Source organism: Adiantum capillus-veneris, chromosome 5, assembly GCF_014529385.1.
Source record: "Adiantum capillus-veneris isolate H3 chromosome 5, ASM1452938v2, whole genome shotgun sequence".
In the NCBI taxonomy this organism is placed as follows: Eukaryota; Viridiplantae; Streptophyta; class Polypodiopsida; order Polypodiales; family Pteridaceae; genus Adiantum; species Adiantum capillus-veneris.
Window position 1 is genome coordinate 111,192,133 of NC_140935.1, and position 13,313 is coordinate 111,205,445.

The window sequence follows — 13,313 nt, forward strand, 5'->3', positions numbered from 1 at the left end:
TTAGAAAGGTTGCAGAGGTTGCTTCCCCTTTGCATATCTTGACACAGAAAGGAGTCCCTTTCTCGTGGGAATCCACTGAGGTGACTGCCTTTCAGACTTTGAAAGAGAAATTGACTACAGGACTTCGAATGCACATACTCTAAGATCCGTCTTTCTTGGAGAATATACTTTGAATGAGCTTTTGGCGGTTATCCATGCTCTTACTCAGTGGCAATATTACCTACTCGGAGCTGATTTTACGGTCTTCACAGATCACCACAGTTTACGCTACTTCTTGTCACAAAGCAGCTATCGGAAAAGCAGATGCGGTGGGCTAACATCTTGACACAGTTTCACTTCCAGATTGTCCATGTGCAGGGACAGAAGAACTTGGTGGCAGATGCTTTGTCGCAGAAGCCGTTGGTCTTGGCTATTTCCGTGATATATCGTAGAAGCTTCGAGAACATGGTCAATCAGTACGCCACAGATCCAAATTTTGCAGATATATTCAATCGAATACAGAATGGGGAGGTAGTAGCGGGATATTCCATTCGGGATGGCTACTTGATGAAGAAAACGATGTTGTGCGTTACACAGCCGTTGAGGAAAAAAGGTTTTAACCGAATGCCACTATCCACCATTTACGGGTCATCGCGGCATTGACACCACCTTGAAAGGTGTAGAGCGATACTTCTTTTGGCCGAGTCTCAAGAAGGACATGGACGATTTTGTACGTAGATGCTTGGTATGCCAGAAGGTCAAGTTTGACAGGCATAAAGCACAGGGATTGTTACAGCCTTTACCCATTCCCACCCGCCCCTGGGAAAGTATTGCTATGGATTTCATTTTTGATCTCCCAAAGACACAGAGTGGGCACGATGGTATTTGGACTGTTATTGACAGATTTAGCAAGCAAGCTCATTTCATTCCAGTAAAGAAAACAGTCAAGCCGGATCATTTAGCAAGATTCTTCATTGCCCAGATATTCAGATTGCATGGCATGTCTGAGACAGTTGTCTCCGACAGAGATCCCCGATTCACGAGGTTATTTTGGAAGGCTATTTGGGAGAACATTTGCACACGGTTGCAATTCTCGTCATCTTTCCACCCGCAGACAGATGGGCAATCTGAGATTGCAAATTCATTCGTACTGTATTTGATGAAGTCTTACATTTCAGATCAGAAGACTCGATGGAAAAAGTTTTTACCTTTGGTGGAATTTGCCTACAATAACACGATTCACTCTTCGACGGGGAAGGCACCATTGGAGATTATTGAAGGTGCTCCGAAGGTTCCACCCTTCTTAAGCACAAAACATAAGATTTTTGAAGCCGACCAGTACACGAGGGACTTGGACACTGCTTTTGCCAAGGTCCAAGAGGCTCTTAGGAAAGACACAAAATAGCAACAGATCGGCACCGTTGCGATTTGAAATTAAAAGAGGACGATTGGGTGCTATTACGTTTTGAGAAGGCACGCTTGAGAAAGAAAAAGGGAAAGGAGCGGCGTTCTCCAAAGCTTAGTATGAGATACTATGGACCTTTCCAGATTAAAAAAAAGATAAATGATGTCTCCTTTAGACTGAAGCTACCCGATACTTGGAGAATTCACAATGCTTTTCATGTGAGTCTCTTAAAAGCCTTTTAAAGGCAATGTGCACGATGATGGGGGCCAGATGAGCAACCCGAAGTGGAGGAAAGAGAGGAGATACTTGTTCCAAACCAGATACTGGCACATAAAGATAGAAAGTAAAGTGATAAGGCGGTTCTTGGTTAAATTCAAGAACTATCCCGCATTGGATGCGAAGTGGATGGAGGAGGAGGACCTAGCAAATACTCCTCAAATTGTGAAACTTTACCTTGAAGCATTCGGTTTAGCATAGTCTATTCCAATAGAACCCCGATTTCACATGGGCGAATCTAGTGCAGTGGGTATGCACAAGAGGGGAGTTACTCCACTCCTTTGTCGACAGATTGCCCCGATACTTTGATTTGATATAGATTCACTGATGTCCCTATGGGTTTCAGGGATACTGCTGAGCTGACAGTATTCTGCAATATGACTTTATGAACTGGAATTCCCGAAAATGATACTGATTGATTTATTCTTGACTTGTTTGAGTGCAGGAACTAATAGACGAAATGACTGCAGCATTTTGGTCTCATAAATCTCTATAGACATGATTGCAATATGGATTAGTTAATCGAGCATCTGTGAGGTCCCGACTGGATCTAGATGCGATTGCTAAATACGTTGCCGATTAATCGTGGTCTAAGATTTGGAATGATTTTGAATGTGATTTGTCATGTGATGTCCTGTGATGTGACTGTCGATTGGTACATGTGCTAGATGTGTTGTTCCTAGTGCGTCGGTACTAACAATCAATGTCTGCTAAGACAGTTTATGGCTTCTATCTGTTTTGCAGGCGTAATCGAGGGCGATTACAATGCTTTTAAGAGGGGGGTATGTCACAAGCTGGTGACGTGGCAACCCTAGAAGTTGTCACAACTTATGGCCAGTGACGAGGGGATCCCGAGGACACGGAATTTTATTACAGCATGCTGCCCTGCTAAACGGATACCCAAAAATCACGCTAAATTGCTGACGTGGCAGGGCGTATGGACTTCCGCGTTTTACATTGGCTGTACGGATCTCCGCGTTTTACGCTGACTGTACGGACAGATTCCGCAATCGCATTGACAGCTTTTTATGGCAACTTTTGGGCTTATTGCTTTATTTTTAAAAGCTTTTCAGCTTTTGATTTTGGGGCTCTGCTTTTGGGCATCCCTTGTAACAATAAATAAGTGGGCACTGCCTCACTTCTCAGAGCACCTGGACGCAAAGTCTGAGAGTGAGCACCTACCCACTCCCTTGTACTTTGAACACAGATTAATACAAAAAAAAAATACCGAAAGGGGGGGCGCACGCCAGTCTTTGGAGCCAATATCTCTAGGCACGACATTACGCCGGGCCATGTCGACTTAATTGTGAAGTGTGAACTGTTTTGAAGTGAATCTCTCTTGTGTCGCGGTAGAAATGTGACTTGGGGTGTCCAAGTTTGTTACACTAAACCCTAAGAAGCCGCAACAAAAGAAGGAGCAACAACAGAAGAAGTTTTCACCAACTTACAAAGCCTTGCTGAGTGCCCTATTTGTAAAGAAGAGTTCCCACCAACTTATGGGACCTCGTTCAATGGGGCCCAAGTGACCTAAAGAGATTAAATAAAGCGGGACCCACACACACACACACATACAAAGATTTGCGTGGAGCCTGATGGCGTGGCAGACTGTACGGACTTCCGCAATTTGCGATGCTAACGTGGCAGGTGTACTGATTTCCGTGAAACACGTTGGCAGCTCTTGGCGCTAATGCTTTTGGACCAGATGCTTTTGAGTTTATAGCTTTTCATGTAAGCTGCTTTTGAGAGACCAAGGGCCTTTAAATATAATATAAGGGCTCATTCTCTTGCACGCTTCCAAGTGAAGGTGTGGAGCGTGGAGTACCGGCGTTGTATTGGGTTGAAGCAATATAAAGAAATACTGAAAGGGGTGCCAACGTTTGGGGCCAGTGCTCTCTTGGGGTGGAACTCCGCCACTCCTGTCTCGTGTCGTGCTCTCTTTCTGTACAGTTGTTATTTGAAGTGCTGCCGTTCGCACGTGGTGCCCGTCCCGTGACACATGGTATCTACAATCATATGTGCTAGCTTGTGACCCTATGCGATGACGAAGAGGAGCTGCTCGCGAGGAAGGACAAGATGATAGGAGACCAACTCATTAGTTAACACTTGTGTATAGGGAAGTGTTGGGCCTCAACCAATAAAGAGGAATAAGCTCAAAGCTTTGCGAAAAGCTTCACAAGGCATAACCTTTTGTTAAAAGATTTGCAAGGTAGTCTTGTGTAGGCACATGTCACAAAGTGATGACGTGGCTGCCCATGTGTACACACACATCGCCAAGAAAAATGTAGAGTCGCTGAAAATGCTGACATGGCTGACTGTGCCTAGTCCCGAAAATTACAAAGCACAAGACACGTGGCAAGCTGTACAGACGTCTGCAAATTGCGGGCATAGCTTTTGCATTGCTTTTTGGCTACGCACTTGCAAGAGAGAGAGCCTTGGTTGCTTTTGGCTACGCAAGAGGAGAGAGAACCCTTTGCTTTATTTTATGCAATTGAGGAAGAGAGAAAGAAAAACCCTTTTTTATTTATTTTAAGGGCAGATTTTTATGACAAGCTTTTGATCCCAGCTTTTGGGGCTCTGTTTTTGGCATCCCTTGTACTTTTAATGCGTGGGCAAGGCCTCACAACTCAGAGCATTTGGACGCAGAGTCTAAGTGTGAACGCCTACCCACACTCTTGTACTTTGAACACAGATAAATACAAAAAGAAATACCGAGAGGGGCGCCAGTCTTTGGGGTCAATATCTCTAGGCACGGACCTCCGCCGGGCCAATGTCGAATCGATTGTGAACGGTGAACTGTTTTGAAGTGGTTTTTTGTGCTGTCGTGGTAGATTCTTGACTTGGAGTGTCCATGTTACAGTGGTATCAGAGCACGGGCGATTTCTCTTCTATGGAAATCCGATCCCTATTTTTTTCCCGCGGCATCTATGGCTTCAGGCAAAGATCAATCGACTCCCTTTGCATCCAAAGATGCGGGAAGGGATCACAACGACGATTCACGCAAGGAGTATGGCCCGCCTCGGCCTACTCAAGCAGAGCGTCGAGAGATGGAGCGTCAACGATTGATCAACGACGCAACAAAGATGATGCTCAATTTTGCGAAGGATCCACAATTTGCAAAATATATGAGCGAGACTTCTTTCGAGAAGGTGCACACGCAGTGGCAGAAGACCACAAAACCACCCCCAAAACCCGCTCTCAAGAAACCTCCTACTCCCAAGAAGTATACAGAGAAAGAATTAGAAGAGGTGGTTGATGCACGAATTGCTCAGCTTTTTGACGCACAAAACAAAGCTAAAAAGCATGACAAAAGGCAGAAGAACGACACTGACTTCCCGGGTTATTTGGGTCGTCGGTTTACATTTGAAAAGGCAAAGAAACAAAAGAAGCGTGTTCGATTTGAAGGAATACCCGGTTCTTCTTCTTCTTCTTCTTCTGACAGTTCTTCTAGCTCATTTGATTCGAGCGAAGAAGATCGAAAAGGCAAAAAGCGAAGCAAAAAGCAACGCTTCGGAAAGGGCAAAAAAAAGGCAAAGAAGTCTAAATCTCGCCCCGTGAGTGACAATTCTACAGAGGACTCGTCTACAGACAGTTCGGACTCTAATGATAGCAACTTTTATGCAAAGAAGAAGAATTTTTACAAAGCCAACCAGTATGACATTCTGGAAGACAAAAGCAAGAAAGTCCGAGAGTTTAAGGAAGGTGGACAGTCAATTAAATTTGACACGTTTTTTGGTTATAGAGATGCTTCAAAGGCTTTGTCTTTTGTACAATAGTTTGACATCACTTTCGCGGGAGGACGCTACTCAGAGCACTCTAAGATTCGGAGAGCTGCCTCTTACGTTAAGGGGAATGCTCGAACTTGGTGGTCCACAATTCTATTAAACAAGACTGCGCCAGTTAAATGGCTGAAATTAAAGAGGCTTTTTATTTCTTCTTGGCTGACTCGAGAGTATGAACGCAATATACGAATCGCTTGGAACCATCTTCGGATGACCAAGAAGGATACAGTGGACGCTTATTGTGAGAAATCCTGGAGCTCTTTTCTACCCGCCTCTTCATTTAAGAAGATCTCGCGGTTTACCTTGGGTCTAGCTACAGAGATCCGAGATCACTGCTTGGAATAAAAGTCAGCTTCCATTCGCGAGTTGATGAGCCATGCGAAACGGGGTTTTGCCATTCACTCTAGCAGTTTGACCTACCCCCCAGATGCGATCATGACGCAAAGAGCCGAATAGACTTCGACAAATGAAAGTAGAAAGAGGAAGAGCAACCAAGAAAAGAAAGATGCAAGACCCAAACTCACTCCACAAGAAAGAGCTCGCTACATCAAGGAAGGGAAGTGCTTTGGATGCGGGGAAACTGGACATATCCCCGCGAAGTGCCCTAAAAAGGCCCAGAAAATACGGAACGACAAGGACGACGAAAGGCCTAAGAGTTTGAGAGCAACAAAGGAACGTGGAAGAAAAGGCAAGATGAAAACAAGACTGGTTCCAGATTGCGTGGGTACCGGTCCTAGCACGTTGGGCGAGAGTACAGAACTTTGTCGAGCTTGGGGCAAAGTGAAAGACCAAGAAGCCCTGATCTTTTTCGATGGAGGAGCCAAGGCCAACTTCATTTCACCCGAATTGGCGGCACGGCTCGAGATCACTCCCGATCAGATGGGACCACTTGCGGAGGCTGTTCTAGCGGCACCTAGCAAGGACGTAGCCATTACACCTGTCATTGGCAAGCTTCGGTTGCATTGTCAAGGGTATTTGGGGCATAAGGACTTTTACATAATGCCTTTTAAAGGTTGTGATGTCCTCTTGGGAATTCCCTGGTACCACAAGAACAACACCGTGGTCGACTATCGGGCGAGGAAAGCGACTTTGACCACAGAGAAGGGCAAAACCATTGTACTCGATATAAAACTTAGGGGTGAGTCTGTCCCTATTATATTGGCTTCCGCCATTTCTAAATTAATGAAATCTAGTTTGTTTGTTTACTCGATCTTTTTGAAGAGTTGAATGATGAGGATAGGACAAATATATCTGAACTTGATAAAGAACGCCAAGATTTTCTCCATTCTCATGCCGATTGCTCCTCAGAGGGTCTGCCAGGCAAGTTACCACCCGCTCGTCCTGAAGATTATATCATTGATCTGATACTTGAAGCACACGACCGAACTGGCCACCTTACCATGTGAGCCGAGCCCCGAACGAAGAGATTATGAACCAAGTGAAAGACTTCTTGGAAAAGGGTCTTGTCCAGCCTAGTACGTCACCGTATTGCTCTCCACTGTTGTTGGTTTTGAAGAAAGACGGATCTTGGAGAATGTGCATCGATTATAGAGCTCAACGAAATCACCATCAAGAACAGATTTCCGATTCCTAGGATCGATGAATATACTCGACAGATTACAGGGATCCTCGTGTTTTAGCAGGATTGATTTGAAAAGTGGATATCATCAGATCCGAATCGCGCCGCAAGACATCTACAAGACAGCCTTTCGGACGACTTTTGGGTTATTTGAGTTTTTGGTGATGCCTTTTGGCCTAACCAATGCTCTTGCGACATTTAACCGGATGATGGATAGGATTTTTCAAGAGTACACGCTATTTGTTGGCACTTTCTTTGACGATATCATTGTTTTCTCCAAGAATGAGGCAAAACATAGAGATCATCTGCTTCAAGTCTTTCACGCATTACTAGATCACAAGTTAGTGATTAATGCGAAGAAAAGTGAATTTTTCCTACCAAAGATACACTTTTTGGGACACATTGTCTCGACAGTGGGAGTGCAAATGGATCCGGCCACGACAGAGACTATCCGTGATTGGCCCGATCTGAAGAATGTCCATGAAGTTAGAAGCTTCTTGGGATTGTGTTCGTATTACAGGCGATTCATTCGAAAGTTTGCAGAGGTTGCTTCCCCTTTGCCTATCTTGACACAGAAAGGAGTCCCTTTCTCGTGCGGACCCATAGAGGTGACTGCCTTTCAGACTTTGAAAGAGAAATTGACTACGGGACCAGTTTTGACTTTGCCGGATTTGCAGAGTCATTTGAAGTATATTGTGATGCTTGTTGTCACGTGCGCACTTCACTTGCACCACGTGGACACACTTCTGCCATAGTCTAGCATGAATCTTAGCTTAGGACTGAACCTAGCACTTTTGTGAGCCTCTAGTAGGACGTGCATGCCCATGCCAGTCACACTTGCATACCCTCTCTTGCACAAGAACATTCATTTCAACATGCAGGCATTTTTACCGCGTGAACCACCTTTTATAAGTCATTTTATTGAAAGTGACTTTCGAAATTCTTATTGTAAGTTTGTTGGAAAAGTAAGTAGGGCAAATTGCTAAAGATCTATAAAAGAAACCCATTGGGTACTCAGTAGAAGTAGAAGCAACAATGACACAAGGAGGCAGGCACCCAGCAGACAAGCAGCACTTCAGCAGGAGCCCTAGCGTTTTCTCAAGAAGAAGAAGACCCAGATCAGCCTAGCGTTTTTCAAATTTCAGCAGACAGCCCAGCATTTTCAGTTTTCAGTCGTCGTCGTCCCCATCATCATCTCGTCGTCCCCATCATCATCGTCGTCATCGCAGTCTCGGACCTGACGACGACACCGTCATCGTCATCGTCATCGTCACAGTCACCATCATTGTCGTCGTCGACGACATCATCATCGTCGACATAGACTAGCAGTACCCGTCGTCGACATCACCGTCTTCGACATAGATCCCGTCGTCGACATCATCGTCTTCGACAAGGAACCGTCGTCGACTTCACCGTCTTCGACACAATATTATAGTTAACTTCATCGTCGTCGACAAAGAACCTTAGTACCTCGTCGTCGACTTCATCGTCTTCGACATAGACCTCTTCGTCGACCTCCCCGTCTTCGACATAGACCGCAGGACCCGTTGTCGACATCATCGTCTTCGACATAGACCCCTTCAGTACCTCAGTACCCTTCAGTATGTCAGTACCAGTACCCAGCATTAGTAGCAACAGTACCCATTAGCATCAGCATCTCAGCATCAGCATCAGCATCATTATAGTAACATTGTGCAAGGATAAAGAAAGTACTTGCTTTGGCAACAGAGCAAGGGGGCACTTGAGGGTTGGGACCCGACATCCCTGTGTTGTCTCTTTTCTCTTTCTCGTCTCTCTCTTTTTCCTTTAATTCCGTTTAGTTCTTTCAAGTGAAGTAAAGTGTCCCTTGTGTTTGTGTGCGGAGTACTAGATCCGAGCAACTCCTTGTTCTCTCCACTGCACTTGACACTTGTGGTCGTAGTCTGGGTGCGGTCTTAATGCAAGAAGGCCATATCATTGCTTACGAGAGCCGATTGTTTTCAAGGCCAGAATTGACAGCACAAATTTATGAGAAAGAGCTTTCGCCAGTTATCCATGCTCTTACTCACTGGCGGCACTTCCTACTCGGAGCGGATTTTACTGTCTTCACAGACCATCAGAGTTTACGCTACTTCTTGTCACAGAAGCAGCTATCGGAAAAGCAGATGTGGTGGGCGAACATCTTGTCACAGTTTCACTTCCAGATTGTCCATGTTCAAGGACGGAAGAATTTGGTGGCAGATGCTTTGTCTCGGAAGCCGTTGGTTCTGGCTATTTCCGCGATACATCATAGGAGCTTTGAGGATATGGTCAACTAGTATGCCACAGATCCGGATTTTGCAAACGTTTTCACACGAATACAGGATAGGGAGACAATAACGGGATATTCCATTCGGGATGGCTACTTGATGAGGAAAACCATGTTATGCGTTACACAGCCGTTGAGGGAAAAGGTTATGATTGAATGCCACTGTCCACCTTTTACGGTCACCGCGGCATTGCTACCACCATGAAAGGGTAGAGAGATATTTCTTTTGGCCGAGACTCAAGAAGGATGTGGACGAGTTTGTGCGCAGGTGCTTTGTATGCCAGAAGGTCAAGTTTGACAGGCATAAAGCACAGGGATTGTTACAGCCTTTGCCCATACCCACCCGCCCCTGGGAAAGTATTGCAATGAATTCATTTTGATCTCCCGAGAACACAGAGTGGTCACAATGGTATATGGACAGTTATTGACAGATTTAGCAAGCAAGCTCATTTCATTCCAGTGAAGAAAACAATCAAGCCGGATCACTTAGTGAGACTGTTTGTGGCCCAGATTTTCAGATTACATGGCATGCCTGAGACGATTGTCTCCGATAAGGACCCAGATTTACGAGTTTGTTTTGGAAGGCAATTTGGGAGAACATTGGCACGCGGTTGCAGTTCTCGTCATCTTTCCACCTGCAGACTGCAATCTGAGATTGCCAATTCAATGGTTTTAGATTTATTGAAGTCTTACATCTCGGATCAGAAGACTCAATGGGAAAAGTATCTACCTTTGGTGGAATTTGCCTATGATAACACGATACACTCTTCAACGGGGAAAGCGCCATTTGAGATTATTGAAGGTGCTGTGAAGGTTCCACCCTTCCTAAGCACGAAAGGTAAGATTTTTAAAGCGGATAAGTATGCACGACTTAGACACGGCTTTTGCCAAGGTCCGCGAAGCTTTGCAGAAATCTCAGGAAAGACAGAAAAAGGCAGCAGATCGCCATCATCGCGATTTGAAATTGAAGGAGGATGATTGGGTTTTGGGCCGTTCCGGACGCGATGGCGCTGTCCATTTTGCCAAATTCCTCACTCTTTTTCTGTTGTTTTTGCTGTGTAAGTTTCTCCTATGAGCGAAGCTTCTGCTCCAATTTGTGATTATATCTGGTATATTTTACCCATTTTGTGTGAGCTATTTGCCCATTGGTGTTGGCCCAAGCTCATTTGTATCTAAACATCAGAAATTCTCCTCTTTTGAGCTGAGTTTTTTGGGTGTGTGTGTGTGTGTGTGTCTGTGTGGAGTGGGCAAGTGGATAGTCTCTCTCCTCTCACTCCAGAGGTGTGTTCCCTGTCTCGGCCAGGTGTGTTGTGTAAGCCGAGTGGTGCCCCATAGTGTGTGTGTATATCCTTCCAAGAGTGTGTGTCGGGTCGTTATATAGGCGTTGTGTGTGTTTTCATCCCGCTCACAACGTGGACAGGGCCTCACAACTCACAGCATCTGGACGCAGAGTCTGAGTGTGAGCGTATGCCCGCACTCTTGTATTTGAACACAAGATTCATACAAAAAGAAATACCAAAAGGGGCGCCAATCTTTGGGGCCAATATCTCTAGGCACGAAACTGTGCCGGGCCAATGTCGAATCGATTGTGAACGGTGAACTGTTTTGAAGTGGTTATTTGTGTTGTCGCGGTAGATTCTCGACTTGGAGTGTCCAAGTCTGTTTACAGCACATAAGCAAGACCAGTCTCTTTTGCAGATACAAGCTTGAAACGCTCAGTTCCTCGCAATTGCCCTCTCAGTGAAAAAAGTGGTGGCTGACTGCAACCCGCAGTGTCCAAACTGGTCATAAACGGTTGAGCAAAAGGCACTCGATAGAACTATGAAAGTTACCTTTGTACTCAGGTTCACAAATAGAAGTGCCCACGGTCAGCTACCTATTGCTTAACCGCGATAGGCATGAGTTATGAAGCATGAAGCAAAAAACACTTGTCAACACACGAGTGTGACAGCAAGCAACCCAATAACCCACTTTGAGTTCAAAAAAATGTAAAACTAGCGGCAATGATTTCCCCTTGGTATAGAGCCACCCGTCTCTCAAAGAGTTGTCTCTGGCTTTCGGTAGGTGCATCAATGGATATTTGGAGTGGAGTTGGTAGGAGGGACTTCTGATGTGCCGTTTCCCACACATCAAGCACTTTCTTTCTTCCTAGAGGAGCACTTTGCTGTGACACTCAGTCTGAGAGGAGCATTTGTTAGTAGCGCTCGACTGGTTGTAACTTACTTTTTGCTTCCTTGTGATGTGTGGGACAGTTTGATTTATATTGTTTCTTCTCTTACATGCGAAGCATGTACATGTACATGATTGTAGGTATGTATGTTAATAAACTGTTTGATGCAAGGCTTGCACAGTTGGAAAATAGCACAAGAGAGATCAGAATGCGGTGGACCTTCTAAAATGGTTAGGAGACCAAGCATAAACAAGTTGCAACTGACAGCCTCAGAAAACACAAATGATATGGTCATGCATACTCAGCATGCCTTAGCGAAAGAGCAATCACAGTGAATTACACTGTTGAAAGACGAGCAGGAAAGGACTTAAAAACAAAGCGTTTGACAAACAAAGGCAAACATGTACAAAAGGAAGGATCGAGGTATTACTCAGGTCTTCTTTATCAGTGATTTCAATCCGCTTCCGGAAGTACTTCAGCAAGATCTCTCCTGCGGCATCAGCCAACTGATGGGCAAGTTCCACAAACTCGAGCATAGAGGAAGGGCTAGGTTCTTGAGCTCCGTCGGCTCCAGAGGGTGCAGACAGGGCATGTGATGCCACCCAACTCCTTGAATTTGGCATGGAGGGGGCGATAAAATGACCAGAAAATGAGACAGGTTGCCTGGCCGTTGGAACAGTGCGTGCCGACATGCGAGGCCAATGGCCAGCGACGGAGATGATGTCCTTGTTCCGGACGCGGGCAGGAGTGACAAACGCTTCAAGTCCGAGACATGCCTCCATTCGAACTGGAATGTTGGCGGGACTCCGGGGGAGAGAGAGAGAGAGAGAGAGAGAGAGATAGCTCTAGCACAACGAGCCGGACGGCAGCTCGGGAGCCAACAGTTGATGCTGGGGAATCTTCCCTTGCTGGCTGGCGATATTGAGCACAACCTCTCCGGCAGCAGCTCGGCCAGCGAGTGGAAGAGGCTTGCTGACTTTTGATTGGATGGCAGGAGGCTGGAGACGTTGCCGGGGGAGGTGAGGCGTGGGCTACAACGGCCAGCCAGCCACTTGCCGGCCAAAAAGAGCACTCGACACGTATGCACTCGCCCCTGCAAGATTCTCTTTGGCTGGCCGGCTGCTCTGGTTGTGCTCGTGCTGAGAGAGAGAGAGAGAGAGAGACAGAGAGAGAGAGAGAGAGAGAGGGGGGTAGTGCTCTCTAGAGGCATAATTTAGGAAGAGGTGGAGTTAGAACAAGCATATGGTTTAAAATTGCATGCCTTTTGAATAGAGGCTTTGATGAATGAGCACAAGGAACAAAGGAAGCATATAATTTTTATTTATCTAAAGAGTGTGTGGCATGTGTCACATTATGTGTGCATTATGTGTGCACGCCCGCGTAAGTGTGTGTGTGTGTGTGTGTGTGTGTGTGTGTGTGCACGCGTGCGCAAGACTCTTGGTTGGTTGATCACTGTAATGCATTTTGGTCTTTGCACAACTCTGATCAATGGTGGGAATGCTCTTACTGCAATGTGGAAGTCCCACTTGCCTCTCAAGGAGCGTTTGTTTCTTTGAAATGAGTAAAGATTTAATGACTAGCTTTGGTTTTATGAAATTCAAAACTTCAAGGTTTGGAGTTAAAGAAAAAACAATAATTTAAAAGATTACCACTTAAAGCCATCATTGCCTTCTCTCCAAAGCTTAAAAAAACACACCCTAAAACTAAGACCTTTGCCATAGGTAGGCTAAAAAGATATAAAGGATGTGCGGATACAAGGAGGAAGCACGAATGGAAATCTCAAAGTTAAAAACAATGGAGCAATGCACACCGAGGAATAGGGAGGACGCAAGCCCATA

General features: G+C 45.5%; 1 protein-coding gene across 3 annotated transcripts in view; it reads right to left on the reverse strand.

Moving 5' to 3' along the window:
* IMPL2 (inositol monophosphatase family protein) overlaps positions 1-12,400 on the reverse strand; it is a 147,613-nt gene extending 135,213 nt beyond the window's left edge. For all 3 annotated transcript variants that reach the window (XM_086512686.1, XM_086512687.1, XM_086512685.1), the window contains exon 1: positions 11,906-12,400. In XM_086512686.1, coding sequence (XP_086368812.1) covers positions 11,906-12,257 — 352 coding nt within the window. In that variant the 5' untranslated portion in view covers positions 12,258-12,400. The remainder of the gene's footprint in view (positions 1-11,905) is intronic.
* Positions 12,401-13,313: the final 913 nt, after the last annotated feature.